Source organism: Camelina sativa, chromosome 3, assembly GCF_000633955.1.
Source record: "Camelina sativa cultivar DH55 chromosome 3, Cs, whole genome shotgun sequence".
Classification (NCBI taxonomy): domain Eukaryota; kingdom Viridiplantae; phylum Streptophyta; class Magnoliopsida; order Brassicales; family Brassicaceae; genus Camelina; species Camelina sativa.
Genome location: NC_025687.1, coordinates 9,363,237 through 9,382,784, shown reverse-complemented (window position 1 = coordinate 9,382,784; position 19,548 = coordinate 9,363,237). Strand labels below are relative to the sequence as shown.

General features: G+C 37.4%; 3 protein-coding genes, 1 long non-coding RNA gene and 1 pseudogene across 4 annotated transcripts in view; 2 read left to right on the top strand and 3 right to left on the bottom strand.

The window, feature by feature from the left end:
- Positions 1–605, bottom strand: part of LOC104776190 (high mobility group B protein 2) — a 2,748-nt gene extending 2,143 nt beyond the window's left edge. Inside the window, exons 1-2 of the mRNA XM_010500205.2 lie at positions 428–605; positions 58–106 (exon numbers count right to left, since the gene is read on the bottom strand). Of these exons, the coding sequence (XP_010498507.1) occupies positions 58–98 (41 nt within the window). The 5' untranslated portion in view covers positions 99–106; positions 428–605. The remainder of the gene's footprint in view (positions 1–57; positions 107–427) is intronic.
- LOC104776189 lies at positions 4,906–5,974 on the bottom strand (annotated as a pseudogene).
- On the top strand, positions 6,777–8,812 carry LOC104776188. Its single transcript, XR_766109.2, has 5 exons — positions 6,777–7,325; positions 7,419–7,769; positions 7,885–7,933; positions 8,043–8,249; positions 8,340–8,812. It is a non-coding gene; the product is annotated as an uncharacterized LOC104776188 (long non-coding RNA).
- LOC104778800 lies at positions 10,464–11,704 on the bottom strand. Its single transcript, XM_010503235.1, has 5 exons — positions 11,649–11,704; positions 11,324–11,504; positions 10,976–11,197; positions 10,705–10,866; positions 10,464–10,616 (listed from the first exon to the last, which is right to left on the bottom strand). Exons 1-5 carry the CDS (start codon positions 11,702–11,704, stop codon positions 10,464–10,466), a joined length of 774 nt encoding a protein of 257 aa, XP_010501537.1.
- LOC104776187 (bromodomain-containing protein 9-like) lies at positions 14,518–18,767 on the top strand. Its single transcript, XM_010500203.2, has 9 exons — positions 14,518–15,035; positions 15,689–15,725; positions 15,899–15,977; positions 16,081–16,126; positions 16,225–16,323; positions 16,784–16,852; positions 16,953–17,298; positions 17,389–17,537; positions 17,623–18,767. Exons 1-9 carry the CDS (start codon positions 14,607–14,609, stop codon positions 18,331–18,333), a joined length of 1,965 nt encoding a protein of 654 aa, XP_010498505.1. The 5' UTR covers positions 14,518–14,606; the 3' UTR covers positions 18,334–18,767.

Here is a 19,548-nt window from a genome sequence, read left to right as displayed (position 1 = left end):
GGACTCGAATCTAAATTTCCAGAGATCTGACAAAAATAGATCGAATCTGAAACTTACTTGGAGCTCCTGGTTTCAGCCTTTGATTTACCTCCTTTCATAATTGATTCTGCGAAATGTATCACACAAGATCAGTAACGAAGCTATACAAGTACGTCACATATAGCATCAATCGATTCTTTACACAAACGCGATAATTGAAAGAAAAAAATCGTCATCACCAAATAAGAGATCGATACACATGATCGAAATGAATTAAAGATGCTACAGAAACCTAATCATATAAAGCACAAATCGCAAACATCCAGAACATGAAATTCATATCCCAAAACACGCAAATCAATTTGAATAAACAAATCCTATCGCCTAAACAGATCGAAACACAAAAAAACCGAGAGATGAATCAAACTAGAAAACGAATGAAATTTACCTTGAAGACGAAGAGCGAAGGGTTCGAATAGAGAGATAGAGAGAAGGAATTGAGCGAGTTTGTGATTTGTACGCTATGTGGGAGAAGAAGATTCAAGTGAGAGAAGAGGAAGGAGGCACTAGTGGGGGAGAGAAAAGGCTTTGCAAAATATCTTTGGTCAATCAATAAAAAGGGTTATTAGAATAAAAATTGAAATTTCGCACGAAATGTAAAAAAACTGAGGGGTTTAGGCGGGATTTCAAATATATTATGCCACGTCATCGATCCTTGTGATTTCATTTTATTGGCTGTCACCTTCTCAAGTTTTGATCGTTGGTCTTTGTTTATGTGTGTTTCTCTTGTGCTTCTTTCTCAGCGCGAGGATTCAACGGCAAGTGATATGATGACTCATTGCCCTTATTTTTGGTTCCTAAAATAATTAAAATCATAGCAGTTATTACGAATAATATTTATTCGCGTTAATATCTCCTCGAGGATCCGGTTCGGTTTGCTGCGTCGGTCATCCGGTTCGATTTTAAATTGTTCGGTTTGGTTGAAGTTTACACTAAATACAAGTTATAAATTAAGGGAATAATTGAAATTCTATCAAGTACTATCTGGGCCTAAAATTCATTGGGTTTGCGTCTACAGTGTCCAATTTTCGTTTGACTTGACCTTCCGCTTGAAGAGCTAAATGGAAGAGTCCTTGCAGATCTTGGTACGTTTGCATCTCCACTTTGCGGCCTATGCGATCTTGTAATCCTTCGAGAAACTACGCCATGTGTGACTCCTCATCCTCGTGTAGCTCCAAGCGGTTCCTTAAGCGCTCGAAATCTTCGAAATACTCCTCCACCGATTTGTTTCCCTGCCTAAGACCACGAAAACGTCGTTGTAGTTCCCTATGAAAAGTAGGGGGTACAAACCTTTGCCTCATGACATCCTTCATGTCGACCCATGAGTCAATAGCACGAAGTCTATTCCTCCTTCGTTCGGACGTAGTCCTATCCCACCACGTAAGAGCCGTGTCAGTGAATTGGGCTATAGCTAGAGCTACTCGCTTGGGTCCAGGGTGGTTGTAATACTCGAAGATGTGGTCCATCCGTTTCTCCCACTCAAGGTACGCCTCGGGATCAATCCTCCCAGCAAAGGTAGGAGCAGTTAGCTTAACATCGTTGTAAGGTTGTTGCGGACGTGCGTCTTGACGGTGTCGAACTGGTGGAGCCTCGTCATCCTCCTCGTAACCCCATTGTTGAGCTCTCCTTTGCCTCTGATTTCGTTCGTCTTGTTGTATGTTGGGGTCATCGTTGAGCATGGTGTCGTCGGGTACAGGGTTTCGTGGTGCTCGACCGCCGGCGTTGTTTGCTCTCATGCCCCTCGGTTCTTGCTCCACTCGTTCCAGTCGTTCTCCAAATGTGTTGAACTGATTCTGCAAGTTGGTGAGGATGTTCATCATTGCGGTCAAGTTTGGTTGTTCGTCTGCTTCACCCATGATCGTCTACAAAAGTTTCAGAGACAAGTATCAATTTTTTTTTTAAATAAGAAAGAAACCTCGACTAAAATGAACTCAAATATAATTTTTTTTCAAAATAATAATATAAAAAAAACTATGACTAACGAAACACAAAAATAACTTTTTTTTAAGGGCTTTGAAACGAAGGCAACACAAAACGAGAATGAAAATAATTAAAACAAGACTGATTTAATTTTTTTTTTTTTTTTTAAACTAACTATAAAAGATGAAACTAGATTCTACGGTTCTTCCAAGCTAACAAGGCAGAACACAACTGAATTTACTTTTTAAAAAAATTAAGAATCGAAGAGATGAAGAGATACAACCTGTGGTGTGAGGAACTTCAGCTCTGATACCAAAAATGATACAAGCTCGAGCTAACTCGGCTGGTACGATCCGGTTTCGTCGCCAAACTTCTCGAACCAAGGAAGGAGTGGTTAAGGGACAAGCTGCTCAAGCCTCCAAACCACGAACAAACACGTAACATGGGGAAGACGAGGTGCACCACACGAGCTGCGAGATTCTCGTGATAAAACACAAAGGTTCTCTAGCTATGGAGTATCGGGTCTCGACAAAGCTGAGAACGAAGCGGCTGCGCAAACTAGGGCAAGCTTAAAAAAAAGTTCTTACTTTTATTTCATCGTAAAAAAATAATGATACACACGGTGGCCTTTATAGGCAATTACAAGAAAGAAGAAAAGAAAATAAAAAAATAATTAAAATAAAAAAATACTCTAGACTCTAGAGTTTATTGTGCAACAGTCTTAATTGAAATAACTAAATATGGCTAATTTAATCCTGCAAAATCAAAGCAATAAACTCATTAAAGTAAAAAATGGAAATAATTCAAAAACTTACCTTCACAGATCGGTAATGAAGGAAAGTCTTGAGCTTGTTCACCAAGCCTTGGTTCTAGACGTTCTCCTAGTCTTCATGCATCCTCTATGTTGATCACAAGGAAGTTGTGGGCTTGGGCCTGCGAGCCCACCAGTGGCCAAAAGTCACTCCGAACTGAATCCAGGTCACGACTCACGGTCGAAGGTGGTGCAACGTCTTCTTCATGTTGGTCTTGAATTGTAGAGAAAATAGCTCGACCCAATGGCTCATGTGGAGGTGGTGATGAGCTGACTTGTTCCATGAGTTTTTCCACATACTTGTTGAACTTGTGTTGAAGCACTTTAGCTCGTTGTCTTGTTATGGCTCCATCAAAGACTTGTGGTGCTTCCGGTTTAGATTCTTTGTTCGGTTTTGTTGGACCATCCGGTTCAGTTGGGATGTCCTCATCAGATTGTGTCTCGGCGGTTAACTGACGCCTCTTCACATGGATCTGTGGAAGATCTTGCCTCTTCCGATTCCCTTGGACATGGATCGAGTTTAGCCGATGGATGCTATAATGGTTTATGCAAGGACCAATCCTGCATCTTGGTCTCTACTGCTGGCTCTTGTCTCGACGAGGTTGTGTTCAGATTGCTATTGGCCAGAGATTATTATATCGCCGCATCATCTGTCTGTCCCCTCCTTCCTCCGCATGACCTGGTCGCCGGAGAGATCTGCCTCCTCCCTTCGCATGTCCTTCCCGATCCGTTGTCGTCGGTACCGGTGACGTCCTCGTCCTTCGACAGTTTGTTGTCGTTGTCTTCATTGTCCCATCAATGCGTTGAAAATGTTGTTTTAATGACCTGTGATTGTGTCCGAGGGCTCACCACCGACGTGTGGGCCCATCCACCAACCTCGCCACCAACCTCGCCTCAACGTGGTGCGGCAAGGTGGTTGCACCTTGGACCCTTTCTCTGGCACTGGACTCTTGGGAATTTATTCCCACCCTACATGATGTCTCCCTTTCCAGGGAGCTAATGATTCGTCATTAATGTGAGTTAGGTTTTTAAAAACCCATCAAAATCTCTGCATTCCATTGTGTCAATTTGTCATTTTGCGACCGGCGATTCGTTTTTGGACAGCCTTTCGCCATCTCACGTGGATTATCCGCTTTGCAGTTCACCCTATCTATGTGGCTTGTATGCCCTTCTATCTTCCTAGTATTAGTTTATGTTTGTATTCTTATTGTCATGTTGGGATCATGTGGTTTGATAGGAACCTATTCATATTTGCTTTGATATCTTCCCATGTAAGTGTGTTGACGGTTGTAAAGACTTATCCTAGAGGTGAGCTATTGTCACTAGCTTAATGAAATGGATGAAATGGAGTTTGTTTGAGAAAAAAAAAAGATGAAAATTATAGAGTGAACTTTAGTTAAGTTGCCAAACAAAAAGTTTCAGCTAGAAAACCAACAACTTATTTAATTTAAGCATATTGTTTCTCAGACTTGATCACTAAATTTGGATTGTCTACAATATATTATATATATGGAACATGTTATCTTTTCATTTCGTTCAGTTTCGAATCAAATATATATTTCCAATTTTATTCTTAGTTTGTGGTTGTTTATAAACACGGCCAGCTTCTAGTTCTAGATGAGTGATATATCTGCATTTCATCTATATTTTGGTTGATTTTTCAATTTTTTTTTCTATGGATGTAACTGATTTGTTGTTGGTATGATATGTCTGGTTTTCTTCAAAAGGTTGATTTTTTTGGATCTACAGGTTACAGCTTTTCTTCCTCATGATTAGAGTTGTTAACGTATAATAATCACTGATCCCATAAAGAGAAATCCCTCTTGTGTTTTAAAAATATTTTTTGATACAACTGTTTTTTTACACAAAATACTTGAAACCACCTAGATATCAAGAAATTTTGTGTGTTAATATTTTATATATTGATCCAAAATAAGAGAAACATGAAATTGTTTACTTGGTTATACCAATGATTTCCATAACTGCAGTCAGATAAAAGATATGTGGGTCATCATCTTTAGATGCTACAATTGCTTTATTATTATTATTATTATTATGCCCGTCCTCGTCGACAGGAAAGAATGAGGGCGTAAACACATAGGAGTTCCATACGTTTTTGAACCCCCATTGTGTGTCCAACCCTTAAACTCCCCAACTGCCAGCTTCCATGTCATACACATGAACCTTACATTTGTAATAAGAAGGATTCCTCATCTCCCTCACCACAAGACGCTTGCCATCATACGCAACCATGATCCATGGTTCATACATACTGTCTTCCATAGATATGTTCTTGATCCGCCTGGAAAAGGTCCATTTGGGATTCCCGAGTAGTGTATAAAATGAGATAGTTTCTTTTGTCCCTGATATTAAAGTTAGGCTATTGGTTTTATTGTTTGCTGCAAATAACAGTTTCACATCCTGATCCTGATGGAAAGTAGAAGGAATGAAATGTGCTTGCTCTGTCTCAGGATTGAAGGCTATGATGCTCCCGTCGTTTCTCAACCAGTGAAGAGTGTCGTCCAAGTAAACATGTTTCATTTCTGTTGTGAGGTAACTTTTTGAGCTAGTGGTGATGGTCGTTTTTGATAATCTCCAAGAATCTCCATCGCTGATTTCAAATCCGTAAACCATTTGCATCTCAAGTATGCCGACGATCTTGAATCTCTTGGTTGTTCGATTTACCGCAAAACCGATGCACATCTCTCTAGGATGATTGTTTCCCACGAAAACATCAACTATCGTAGGCAAAAGCTTTGATCCAGACTGATCTATGAACCGAAACCTCTTTGTGAGGGGATTCGCGACGAAGAGGCCACCAATGTGTAGTAAGAGAAGGCCAGAGCATGCACCAAAAAGGAAACATTTGTTTCTAATCAATGATGCATACGCTCTAATGATTGATTCTGACTTAACATCCCATGAAGAGAATAAAGGCGGGTAGTAGATGTAAGTGTCGAGCCAACCTTCAATGTGAAGCAAACTGGGTATGACCCGGGAAGAGTATCCGACTTCAAACATCGGGTCATCAGAAATATGCGATTTGAAATATTTATTAGTGCATCGCATCATCGCAAGAGATTTGGGTTTCAACCTGAAGAGAATCTCGTCGAGAAGATGCAAAGGTAATCTCTTCATGGTCGAAGATGAATCTAAGTGATAATTTCCTGGTATACCATCCATGATTAGAGGTGCCTTAATCAAACTTTATTATAATCTGAGTTTGTTTCATTGATTTGTTGATGATGTGAGATTAAAAGGTATTTTTAATTTATAGCTCGCTAACAAGTCATTAAGAAAAGGAAATGTAACAACCAATTATTAATAATATATAAAGGAAAATCCAAAGACAATCTCACCATCATAAGATAAATTAAATTTTACCCAATTCTATTAAAAAGAAATGTTATGACATTTCCATGAATTTGAAAGAAAAAAAAATATATATCTTTGATAAGATCAAGAAAATTTATAAGATTATATATATAATAGCATATATATATATATATTAGATTGCAAGATTATTTATCAGTTATTTTAATTTATAGCTAGCTAGCAAGCCATTAAGAAAAGGAAATGTAACAATCACGTAATAAATTTTACTCAATTCTATTAGATCAAGAAAATTTATAATATATTAGCATATATATATATATTAGCCTATATATATATATATATATTTTAGATTGCAAGATAATTTATCAGTTAGTTTTTTTCTTTTACTTTTAGCAAAAAAGTCAACAAATATTATATCCAATGATAATAAAAAAATGTAATAAAAATTATTAAAGTTGATGAACATGCATGACATGTCATTTTAAAAATCTTACTTTGAAAGCTTCTCTTCTCTAAGGCCTTCCCCAACGGGGGTATTTAGAGATGTTTTAAAGTGAAAAGAAAGGAAAAAAATTAAATCCGAGAAAAGAAAAAAATAAGAGGACCTCTTATTTAGTAGACTCAATTCGGTAATAAGAGACCATACGTGTCACCAATTTGTTGGACAAAACCGATTGTGTTCTTGAGGGTTGAATGATTTTATTTCTTTCTCTTCCTCTCCCTCTCTCTGTTTCTCTCTCTCGATCGAACTCGCCAATTGACAATGGAAGGAGATGGAATCAGAGGGATTCAGGTCGGAGGAGATGCGAATCGGCGGAGACAACCTTAGAGGTTTGGGTGGTGTTTCGGTTACAGTGAGTTACGCTAGTCTCCTAGCATTCTGATTTCTTGTTTTACAATTTTGGAACCTTAGTGTTTTAGTGTTTCGGTTACGTTCTTCTCCCTGAAATCGTTCGTGTCACACATGTACAAACACATAAGGGAGAAGAACGTGTACGAGATCCACCAGATGTGTGAGACATCGTTCCAGAGCTTATCGAAACGTCTGTTCAAGGAGACGCCATGGCCAAGTGTGGAAGCCATTGCTCCTTACGTAGACAACGACCAGGTCTTCTGCCTTCTGTACCGTGAGATGTGGTTTCGGCATCTGTATGCGAGGTTATCTCCAACGTTGAAGCAGAGGATCGATTCGTATGACAACTATTGCAGCCTCTTCGAGGTTAGATTTTGAATCTTGATTTTGTTTTTTTGGAATCAAGAATCTCTCTTGTTTAGATGATTAAGAAGATAGAATGGTTGTATGTGTTGTTAGGTGGTGTTGCACGGCGTAGTTAATATGCAGTTGCCCAACCAGTGGCTGTGGGATATGTTGGATGAGTTTGTCTACCAGTTCCAAAGTTTCTGTCAATTCAGAGCAAAGCTCAAGAACAAAACAGAGCAGGAGGTTGCATTGCTCAGGCAGCACGATAAGGCATGGAATGTGTATGGCGTCCTCAACTTCTTGCAAGTCCTTGTGGAAAAGTCCTCTATCGTCCAAATCCTTGAGCAAGAAGAAGACAAGGAACATTTCACTTCCACTGATGCTACGACTACTCTGGTGGCAGTAACGTCTTGAAGGTCCTTGGTTACTTCAGCATGGTCGACCTCTCCATTGGACCTCTTGGTGAGCTATTTTTCATAACTTTCTTCTTCTTTGTGTATCTTAAGTTCTCTCTAATCACTTGATGAGACATCAAGACTTCTTTTTATTTTCTTCATTTAATTTGGTTTCAATGCAGGCATGAACCTCAATATTCACGGCTTGCTAATTGGGATGGCATCAAAAAGGTTAGTATTTTAGCCACAGATCCATTAGTTAAATGCATTGAAACAAGCAAAGTTCATGAGAAAATAACTTACATACTTCTGTTGCTATCAACGTTATCTACTGAAACAGGGCAAACAAAAACATTGTCTTTTACAACAAATCACGGGGGACATCTAGCGTTCTTCGAAGGATTAAATGGATCTCTGATTTTTAACTAAGTACTAATAGTACTTCCTTTACTAAGTACTGCCTACATATGTTGTGTACATGTGGGTTCGAGCCACCGATGAGTTTCTTGGCGCCCTTAGCTGCAGTCGCTATATGCATATACAGAAAGTAAATGTTTGTTTTTTAGAATTGTAGTTTAGATTATACAACTCTTCTGTCTATTGCTTTCTTCCTAAGATAATCAAATTTTTGTTGCAGATTCAAGAGAAAAGAAGCTCAGAGTCATCAGGGAAACAAGAGCCTTTGATAAACCAAGTCTCGTACCTAAACATTGCAGAAGACGGGTTAGTGTCATCAGTCAAATACGAGAAAGACACCAATACCACCACCGCATCATCGAAGCAGAGAGGACGAAAGCCTGAGGAAGATGTAACAAAGAGAAGCTTTAAGGAGCTGTGTCGGCAGACGAAACGGCCTGTATGGTTGCTTGGTTGCAGGTTTGCCTTTACTTGGATTGCTCCTAAACAATCTCTTCCGTAAGAAGCAACGACCTACAACAACGTCCAAATCCTGAAAGTTGCTTCCTTTCTCAACAACTCTATTCACCCATTCTTATATGATCTGTCCTAAGTTTTTAGAATCCTAATTAAAATTGTCCTAAGCACAAATCCTCCTAGCTAATTAAACATTTATACTAATTATATTTTACTTAAAAAAAATTATTTTCAATATACTATCTTTAAAAAATTAAGAGACTCAAAATTATATCCTACCATTGGAGGGGATAATATTAATTAAGATTCTAAAAGTTCTTATTTTATAAACAGTACATAATATATTGTTTAAAAACTATAACAGACTCAATTTTATATCCCACCATTGAGGATGCCCTAAGGCCCAACGTAGCTAAAAATATAGCTAGATAAAAACTTGTGTTGCATTTTTTTCCTTTACTTTTGAGGGTCCAAAATTTTTAGAAAATTTTCAATGTTCAGCACATATATCCAAAATCTAGCCCCAAAAAAGTGTAGATAAGAAGAAATTATGGACATTTTAGCACATGGTCCATGATAAGTTTGAGCCGCCAACACAAGGTGCTAATAGTAAGGCATATGGAGGATCCGAGGAGTGTCATGTGTATGTGGAACAATTTGGAGAAAAACAAATAGGCCATTTGAGTTATGTGATTTAGGGAATTTTCAAACCGTGAAATCAGTTATAACGGATTAACTCATGGTCAAGAATCAAATTTTTATTTTGAAGTATTGAAGTTTAAAGTGCTTAAATTCTAGAATTATATATACATATTCTGCAAAACGTTTGATAGTTTTCGTTGTTTCCTTAATATTTTGAAGTTAGAGCCTAATTATATTAGAGCATCAACAAAGATTACTTATTATGTAAATAATATATATAGTACTGCGATGTATTGTTGTAAGTTGTAACTATAGGCGAAGTTGAAAGTGAAGTCGTTGTAGTTCCAGTTGCCATTCTCCCAAAACCTTTCATGGAACAAGACTTCCTTAATGCGTTTCACGAGTCACGACCAGTGCTGTTGTACTCGTTATTCTTATCATAAAAAGGTAGCTCAGCCTTGGTATTTTGCTAAATTCTCTTATAAAATATGTCGGCAGAATCACTTTTGTCAGCAATTCGAATGGGTCATAATAAACCTCTCAGCAATCTCCCTCATTGGTAGTACTCCTTTGTCCTTATAATAATCACACAGGAAAAGGTTTTCAGACGATGTAAATTATACTGCATACATACCAAAAAGAGTCTTTAATTAGTAGTAGTTACTGTATATTTCTCTGTTTATATATAGTCTAGATTATCTCTCTCTGCTCTGTTTCTCTTTTACATCTTCTTTTTCTTCCAACTAATCCACGCGCTTAAGAACTTCTTTATCCAATTTTAAGAATTAACTTTTGTTGTTTTCTGTCATCATCATAGTCTACTAAGAATTTCCTAAGTCTCAAATCCCACATTTTGCTACTATTGTTTTGTCTTAGCTTTGGTAATCCGAGAAATGTTCTTGTTCATTTCACTGTGGCTCGTTGTTCTCACTGGAATTGAGAAATACATGTAACTAAGGTTAACGTATAACTGTATAAGAGAACCTATGGAAATTAAATTAGAACTGAATAAATGAAAACTATAAAGTGAAGCTTTTCTAAGTTGCCAAACAAAAGCTTTAGATAAACCAACAATTTATTTTATTTATTTAAAGCCTACTGTTTCTTAGACTAGATATAGTATGAGATCAAGGAAACAGGTTTCCCTGAGTCAATTAGAGAGATCTATTTAATTACAGCATCAACATGATTACTTATTATAGAACATAATATATTCGGATGCTGCGCAGTGGTCTGGTCATTGTAACTAGTTGTCTTGGAAGGTGAAATCGGGCAAGTTGTTCTCGGTCCATTGACCATTCTCCTCCCAGTACCTCTCGAAGATCTTCACTTCCCCAGTGCGTTTCACAACCAAAGCAGTCGTACTTGTTGTTCCATATCGTTGCATTCCGAGCGCAAGCTGAATTGAAACGAAAAGAAAGAGATTAACTAATTAATGATGGTACGTAAGAGGATGAACAATAAAAACGTTAGATCAAATGTCTTACTTGTAAATCAGGATGGTTAGCCATTTCATCCACAAACACCGTTTCTTGACCTTCTCCCACAGGACTAAACATAAAGTTGCTAGCAAACTCCCTAAGCTGTGGTAGTGGATCGTTTCCCAAATGACCAATCATCTGAGTAAATCGGTCTCTCAGGTGTATATCCTGCAAAAAAAAAAAAAAAAAGAGGGTTTGAAGGAGCTAGAAACTCAACGAATAAGATTTTGACAAAAAAAAAAAGAATGCCCTGAAGTTAGTTACAGCAAGTGATTACCCTCTCAGAGATTGCGGAATCGAGACCGTGGACAGGAGAAAGTGTATGCACACCAGACGGAACGAATCCTATCATGACATTCGGCTCATCTTTCTCAGGTTTCCTGATATGAACCATTGAATTCGAAGCCATGTCTGCGACAATAAGGCTATAGGACCATTTATTTTGTATATCCCTTTCACGCTGTACATCAACGGCAAACTCCCAAGGACTCATATTGCTCTAAATCAAACAAATAATAAACCCCGTGATCAAATTAAGATATCCAAATATGTCTAGAAATAATAACGAAAAGCAAAATATGCAACAACAAAAAAAAAATGAGTTAAAAACTGAAAAAAACGAAACCTCCAAGAATTGAGAGGGGTAAAACTCGCAGCCGCGGAATGGAACAATGTCGTCATCAACCAACGTTCTACTCATGAGAAACGCGACTCGGCCTCGTTTAGAAATAGCAAGCCACGTACAGTTGCTATTTTCGCAACGACCACTCAAAATATGGCCATCCCAAGAAGCCTTACTTATGACCCTGTTATTCAGTAAGCCATCAGATGAGACCGCTTAGAAATAATAAAAAAAGTCATCAACATTATTAACGTACGTACGTCGATCGATTCACAAATTCAAAACCCAAGAAAGAAGAAACGTCAGGAATGAATTTTTTTAAACTTGCCTGTTTCCCCAATTGTCTCTGTTCATCAGAAGCGTAAGTTGGTTGTTGCCTTCCATTTTTCTCTGTTTCTCTTAGAAAGAATATAAACAAGATGTTGCTAATTTGAATCTCTCTCTTGCTATCTCTCTCTCTCTCTGTTTTGTTGTTCTTTTTGGTTGTGATGTTTTTGTGTTGGTGACCCCAGACTCTGCTTATATAGCCGAGACATGATGATGGAATATGGATGATCATGTGTGTATGTGAAACAAACAACTTAGAACTACTTTTTTTTGTTTTTTTTAACTAATTTGAGAGAAAGTGAAACCAAGACGTTAGGGCATCTCCATTGGTTAAGAGCCCATGAGTTCTTTTAAACCATATTTATAATTTAAAATATTGCAAAATCAAAAGTTTAGATACCTTTATGATTAATTACTTTTTACTTACGCCAATGGTAGGAGGGTTCTTAAAGTTTCAAAATTTTGAAATTTATGTGTGTTTGGTTTATAAAACATGAGAGAATTAACAAGTGTGAAGTAGTTTCTTCATCCTTCCACGAATTGTAAATCTTTCACACAACATTAAAAGAGATCAAATAAACAGTGAGATTGCAAAAAGAGGAGTAATTGATATGATAAATAGAAGGCCTGATCGACAACATAGCAGCCATTTATATGATATCATCAGAGCATTTGTATTTTGCCAAAAAACAACAATCATCTTAGACAACATTGGATCAAGAGGAGACCCATTCTTTTTGTGATAAGGTTTGTGAACTATGCATTTACTTAAATCCTTATTATCAACTGTTGTTACAAATAGACAAAGAAAATTATCAAAAACTGCAGAGCATGTGAAGTAACGAGAAAAAACAAGAACAACAAGGAACAGATAACTACTATCAATGTCTTGACACTGTCTTGCACCATGTTAAGTGTTAATTAGAAGACAAGGGACAAAATCCTCTTAATAATAATAACAAGTCTCCTCTTAGCCACTCACAAACCTTCTTGCTGCTCACTAAGAAAGACTCTTTTTCTAGTTCCAAGTAATCTTCGTACCGGCAGCCAAACAAACCCGTTAGAAAATTCACCTTGAGTAGTAGTGTCTAGAGACGTGTATAGTTCTCTCTCGAAATTGTGACGAATCTGGTTCTTCACCACTTCATCTCTTTGAGTATTCATTCATTCATCACCAAGAGAGAGAGAGAATATCCTTCTTCTTCTTCTTCTTCTACCTTAGAAGTTTTCTTCTAGATCTTCCAATCTGTTTTTTTTTGCATTGGCTTCCTTCTCCTTGTGAGATCTGACCACCATTATGTCTTGAAAATCATGCTAGCTAACAAATGGAGAATGCTTCACCTCCTCACAGTTAAACTATAGCTTAGAACTGATCCTGATTAAAACTCCTAGACACAAATTCCAATTTCTCATTATCGTTGAAACCTCCAAGTCTAACTAAAGAATCTTTCAACGGCCCCGCGTTAGTCATCCACATAAGTATCTACGACGAGAGTTTAACAAGGGGGGCTCTGACATTCATAATCAAAGTATTCCCCCTAATTACTAGCATCCAGATTCCTAGAACTACGGCTTGGTCCTGGTTCGATGGAAACATACCTGAACTGAAGGATGTGAGCGTCTTTCTCTGGCTCCACGTGATAAACCTTGCTCCAATTTCTTGAAACAATCCAACAACCGCATCATATTTCCCCTCCTCAGTCTTCGATTTCAATTTCTCAAATCTAAAATACGATGATGATTTGCGAAGAAAGAGAGAGACGCCTTCTCTTGGGATGATGCCATGGATGGATGTGGGTGAACTAATAAACGACTGCCTATTACGAAACGACGTTGTTTCAGTAAAATTATTATTTTTTAAAAAATATAACTAAACTAACTAATGATTCGAACCGGTGACCTCATACAACACTTACTCGACTCAGTACCAAATGTGCTACAAGACATCTCGACGTAACTACACACATACGTATATATATCTAGCCGATTTTCTATTCTTCTTCTTCCCATTGATGGAAGGAAACAAATCTGTAAGAGACAAGGAGATTTCAATTCTCTATTGACAAATGGTTCGTCGAGTCTAAAGTCATCAAATGACATATGGTTGGTCACATGGTTTTTAATTGCTGACTTAGACTAAACGACCGCGTTTTACAAAACGGCGTAGTTTCAATTAAGAGGTTTCGTAAACTCGTATTTCTTTTTTTTATCAACAAAAGAATTATTTGGAGGTTATTATTAAAAGATATATTCAAAAAAAAATAAAAAAATTTGAAATGGCTTTGTTACTTACAAATGACAAAATAAAATGTGCTTAGCCAAAAGATGATAAATATTTTAAACAATTGATTCAAGCTCTTAAAAAGATTATTTGGGGTCAAGAAAATGCACATCTCAATTTTATTAGTGGTTAATTTGAATAGAAATATAATATATTTGTAATTCTTTTTTTGTTAAACAATGTGCGTATCCATTTTTATTCGGTTACATCATTGATTCATAATAATAATGTCATAACGGTATCAACACGTACATGACTTGAATATCCATACTGATCTTCCAAAAAAAAAAAAACAGTTATACCGACCCAACACTATAAATAACAACCGTCGTCATGTGGGTACCGTATCCAGGTCGATCCCCCACTCCCCTGTGGGTACACGAATCCATCAGATCAAACCGACCCAACATTATAAATATCAACCCTAAACGGGCCCATTACGGCCCAAATAACTTATCCATTTCACTTTTTCGGCACGTGCGAGTTCACACACATGTAGAAGAGTTTTTTTTTGTATTTATTAATTTAAATTTTAATTATTTATTAAAAAAACAATTAAATCAAAAAAAAACTTAAAGAAAACACAAAACCAAACGCCTGTCTAGGAGGAGAAATAGAAAGGGGGAAGAGAGAGAGAGAGAGAGAGAGAGAGAGAGGAGAGAGGAGAGGAGAGAAAAAATGGGTGAGGTAGCAGATACAATGACGAAGAAGAAGAAGAAAGGGAGGCCATCTCTATTAGACCTTCAAAAGCGAGCTATCAAACAGCAACAATTACAACAGCATCGCAATCAAGATGACCACCACCAGCACCATAGATCCGGTTCGAAAAACCCTAATTCTCTCAATCACGCTCCCAACTCCGCCTCCCGATCCAAACGGCGGAACCCTAATTCAAACGGCGATTCGCCCTGGATCAAAGACGAAGACGACAACAACAACATAGAAGACAACGACGACGACGAGCGGCGTGAGAAGAAACACAAGCTTTTACATGGATTGAACTCTCATCATCAGTCTCATCGACATTCTCCTAATTCCCAATCGGATCTGAATCTCGACGAGACTCCCGAGGCTTCCGTTAAATTCAGCGGCGGATCTAATCACACGGTAGGGATAAATTTGAATTGAATTCGGATCGAATTAGTTTCTTTTTTTTTTTTTTTAATTCTTCCCCCAAAAGTGATTTTGATTATGAATAATTTCGCGCGTTTGTAGTAGTAGTGTGTTGTTCGTCTCTTCTCTTCTCTGCTTGAATATTTAGATTTTTTTGAGTGAGTGGGAGAGATTGAGAGTTTGTTTGACTGAGTCATTTCTTTTTTTTCCCCTTCTTGTTGTGTGCGTTTTTTTTTTAATTGGTGGAGTAGAGAATTCATAATTCTGCTTTTTCTGTAAATTAAAATTTCCTCTTTCTTTATTTTTTTTTTGTCTTCAGCTAAGAAAATTCTTGTGTGTGTTGTGTGGGTTTTTTAATCAGTTTTTATTCTCTCTGCTTTTAATTTTGGAGAATTTATGTATTATAATATTGATTTTCCTGGTAATTAAAATCCGTAGATTACCTCTCTGAATTAAAAGATGCACTGAAACTGAGAACTGAAACCAATCGTGTCTGAAACAAGTTCCGATTTGTCTTTTCCTTAGTTTAAAACGACCATCAGTTTCTTAGTTATGTTGTGTCCGTTGGTTATTTACTTTTGCTTAAAACATGAACATTGGAAACATACTGATGATCTGTTGTTGCTGTTGGTTTTTACTTCTTGTAGGGAGAAAAGGCTTCGAAAGCGACAGACATTCTTCAAGGTATAAAAACTCTTCTTTTTATATATATATATATATATATATTTAATTCTTGAAAAAGGCAATAAACACTGCAAAAAAAATTCGTACGAGGATAAAAGCGAGGATTTTTCTGATGCTGAGAAGCGATTAAATTATCAACTTTTATATATATTTTTGGGTTTACATGTGGATAGGGTCTCCCGTGGAGTCAGGTCCCACTACACCTTTGCCAGACAAAAAGTTGTTGGTGTTCATCCTCGATAGACTTCAAAAGTATATATGCTCATTTCCCCCTTCTTCTCTGTCATTTTTGGTTTTAAGAGCAACTGGGTTTCTGATCGTTGTTCTTGTTGTTGTTTTTACAAAACACTTGAAGGAAGGATACTTATGGCGTTTACTCTGACCCTGTTGATCCTGAGGAGGTGAAAAACTCCTTCCTTTACTCCCTTTTTTTGTTGTTGATGTTAAAGCTTCTTGTTTTTCAGTTTGACTTATCTGCGTTTCGGTATTTGTTTTACAGCTTCCTGATTATCACGAGATTATCACGAATCCCATGGATTTTAGCACTGTGCGGAAGAAACTAGACTCTGCAGCATATGCCAGTTTAGAACAATTTGAGGTAAGTTTTGTTCTTCTTTGAGTCCCCCACATTGGACTCTTTCTCGATGCTTCTCCTTGAACTTTCCATGTGTTCGAAAGTTGGTTCCGTATGATAGCTCGAAAGTTTTTGTTGCTTGGCATCTTCATTTCGAAACTTTTCTTACGGCTTCTTTTGTTTTCTTTATGGAGAGCTGTTGCTTGATGTTGTTTGCGTGCATTTTCTTCATGAGAATGCTAACCAATGAAGATAGATACTTGTAGTATAGGGTGCACACCTAAGGCTGTTTCAAAAGTTTTGCGTAACTCACAGTAACTGTTGATCTGTTTAGACTCAAATTGTCTCCTAGTCTGAATATATGTGAATTTGTGAGGAGATTATTGGTGTTAAAACAGCTTGCTCTCTGATAAATATCGCTTCTCGCCCTGTTCTTTGTACCGCTCTCTGATAAATGTCGCATCTGGCCCTGTTCCTTTTGCAGAGAGATGTGTTTTTAATATGTACAAATGCAATGGAATATAATTCATCAGACACTGTATATTATCGACAGGTATGTCCTAGATTTTAATTATTATTGTTTTTAGCTATTCTTGTTTTGATATTTTCGTTCCAAGTTTCTGAAAAATAGTGTGTGATTTGGCTTATTATAGGCACGAGCTATACAAGAATTGGCGAAAAAGGACTTTGAGAATTTAAGGCAAGACAGTGATGATGAAGAACCACAAAGCTCACAACAGCAGCAGCAACAGCCAAAAGTTGCCAGAAGAGGACGTCCGCCAAAGAAACAGCCTGAACCATCTTCCATTGACCGTACTGCTTCTGAAATATCAGCTGATACGCTTGGAGGAGGAGATAGCTCTAATAAATTTTCTGGTGCTTACAATCTAAGAAAGGCGCCTCCATATAAGTTCCGTCAAGCAGAATCATCAGTTAGAATTAATAATAACAGCGAGACTCAAAGTGGTTGGTCCATAGATTGGGAGAACGAGTTTCCATGTAAAACAATCTCTTGCCCTTTACTCTCTGCCTTCTTTCAGTATTATTTTAATTTGCCAATATGAAACCATCTTCTTGGTTTCTCTGTAGCTTCGGTTGTGAAGGCGGTTAACAAGTACGGAATGAAACATTTCAATGTTGATGATAACAGACGTGATACCTACAACCACCTCTCGACTTCTTCCCAAGAACCATCGGTCTTGACAACGCTTGAAGACGAGTTGAAACAGTTGATTCCAGTACGTAATTGCCAAACACTATTTCAGCAGTTTTTGTATATAGAAAACAAGAGTCTGATGATCATTGTTTTTCTTTATTCATCAGGTTGGCTTAAACACTGAGTACGGTTACGCGAGGAGTCTAGCAAGATACGCTGCAAATCTTGGTCCTGTTGCCTGGAAAGTTGCATCGAGGAGAATCGAGACAGTATTACCACCTGGAATCAAATTTGGTCTAGGTTGGGTTGGAGAGAACCCAGCAGGACCTGAAGAGGATGATAATTCTCAAAAACAAAACTTAGTAATGTCGTCGGGAAAACAAAAGTGTTCTAATGACTTAGCGTCTGATGATCATTCCAACAGAATCCTGTCTCCAACCGCTTCAGTCTCGAGCGCTTTCATAGGAAACAGACATTCTTCTTCTCAAACCATAGAAGAGACTGCACCACCACCCGCTCGTGTCTTGAATCCAGAAACCGATCACCCATCATCCTCCTCCTCTCGCCAGGCTGGACCGCTGATCAAACTCGAGAACAGTAACGGCCTCATCCGCGGATTCGGTGGATTCAGCCATAATGCAAATCAGATGCTAGGAACTGCGAGACAACAACAACAACAAGAAGAAGCAAACGTAAGCAACGAGGCCACACCGAGCTCGCAGCAACAACAAGGGTTGATGTTTCCTTACACTAAACAGGAATTTCACCGGTTTCCGCCGGACCTTAACGCTAGGCTAGTATCACCAAACTCGCCGGGCTCTAATCAGCAGACAGGTTCGTCCTCATCGCAGCATCCGGATCTGGCATTACAGCTCTGAAGGTGAATATGGGATATTTGAAAGAAGAAGAAGAAGAAGAAGAAGAGGCATTTTTCCATTTGGCTATCTCAGCCATATATTTTCTGGTATGAAAATCTTGTGGAGAGTCATGGCTTCATTATTTGTTGTGACTTGTGACATGAAAATATATATGGGACAGTCTCTCCTATTGTACAGATTGTTGCAACTTCCATATAATTTTTTTAGGGGTAAAAAGAGAAAAAACAAAAACAAAAGAAAAACCACAGGAGTCACTGCAGGCTGTAGAATATATATGATTTATAGTTTTAATTTTTTTCCTGAATTTTTCAGATATATATCTTCCTTATGTTTTTTAACCTTGGCGATAAAGAGAAGATGAAACAACAGTATTGTTAGATTTGTCATGTGTACTTTAGCATTTGACCTTTTGTAAGAGTTGTCAGTTTTTTTTTTTCAAGACTTTTTGCCGGCTTCGATTTTCTAGTTCCTCGGTAATGTATTACAAATTGAAGACTTTCTGAAGACTTTAGCATTTGACCTCTCCCTCTGATTGTTTCTGTAAGATATTACAAATTGTGGAATCACCTGAAAGTTTAACAAACGGGATTAATGTATTATTATAAATTAGTTGAAATAAGTTTACAAATATATTAGTCATGTGTTTTAATCAAATCAGGAACATAGTAAACAAATAAGTCAACTAATCTAGTGTATCATCTTCATCTACACAACTACATTATTTCAAATTTTGAAATTTAAAAATTATTGTAACTCATTAAATACATATCAAGGTGTTCGTCTATGTACCTTCAATAGTGGTTAAATTTTGTCAAGAGGGAGAGGGGGGCTCACGCGTCACGGGATTTACATGACCGTCTTTGTTTGGTGGGTCTCGACGTCTCGTGATATTTATTTTTTTCCTCTCAAACCATTGGTTGGTTCATCTCTTCACCAATTATAGTCGTATAAAAAATATTAATACTTTATACTTATCCTGTTTTATGTATTTATTTGAGGCAAACGTTCTTGGACTCCTCTATTATATAAAAAATAACAAATAAAAAGACCTACTTTTATATAAACAAAGATAACGTAAGGGTCGATCTATATAAACATTCGGCAGTTTCGACTTTTACATGTATGTAAATAACTTTTGTTGGTTTACATATACGGTATTTACTCTTATACATACACACGATTATATTTTATAAAGAAACATGCACTGACGTAAAT

Coding starts and splice junctions, on each gene's coding strand:
- LOC104778800 (XM_010503235.1), bottom strand. CDS start 11,704: ATGGAAGGCAACAACCAACTTACGCTTCTGATGAACAGAGACAATTGG. Junction 11,198..11,323: donor ACCCCTCTCAATTCTTGGAG/GTTTCGTTTTTT, acceptor TGTTTGATTTAG/AGCAATATGAGTCCTTGGGA. Junction 10,617..10,704: donor CTAACCATCCTGATTTACAA/GTAAGACATTTG, acceptor GTTTCAATTCAG/CTTGCGCTCGGAATGCAACG.
- LOC104776187 (XM_010500203.2), top strand. CDS start 14,607: ATGGGTGAGGTAGCAGATACAATGACGAAGAAGAAGAAGAAAGGGAGG. Junction 15,036..15,688: donor GCGGCGGATCTAATCACACG/GTAGGGATAAAT, acceptor TACTTCTTGTAG/GGAGAAAAGGCTTCGAAAGC. Junction 17,299..17,388: donor TTGGGAGAACGAGTTTCCAT/GTAAAACAATCT, acceptor GTTTCTCTGTAG/CTTCGGTTGTGAAGGCGGTT.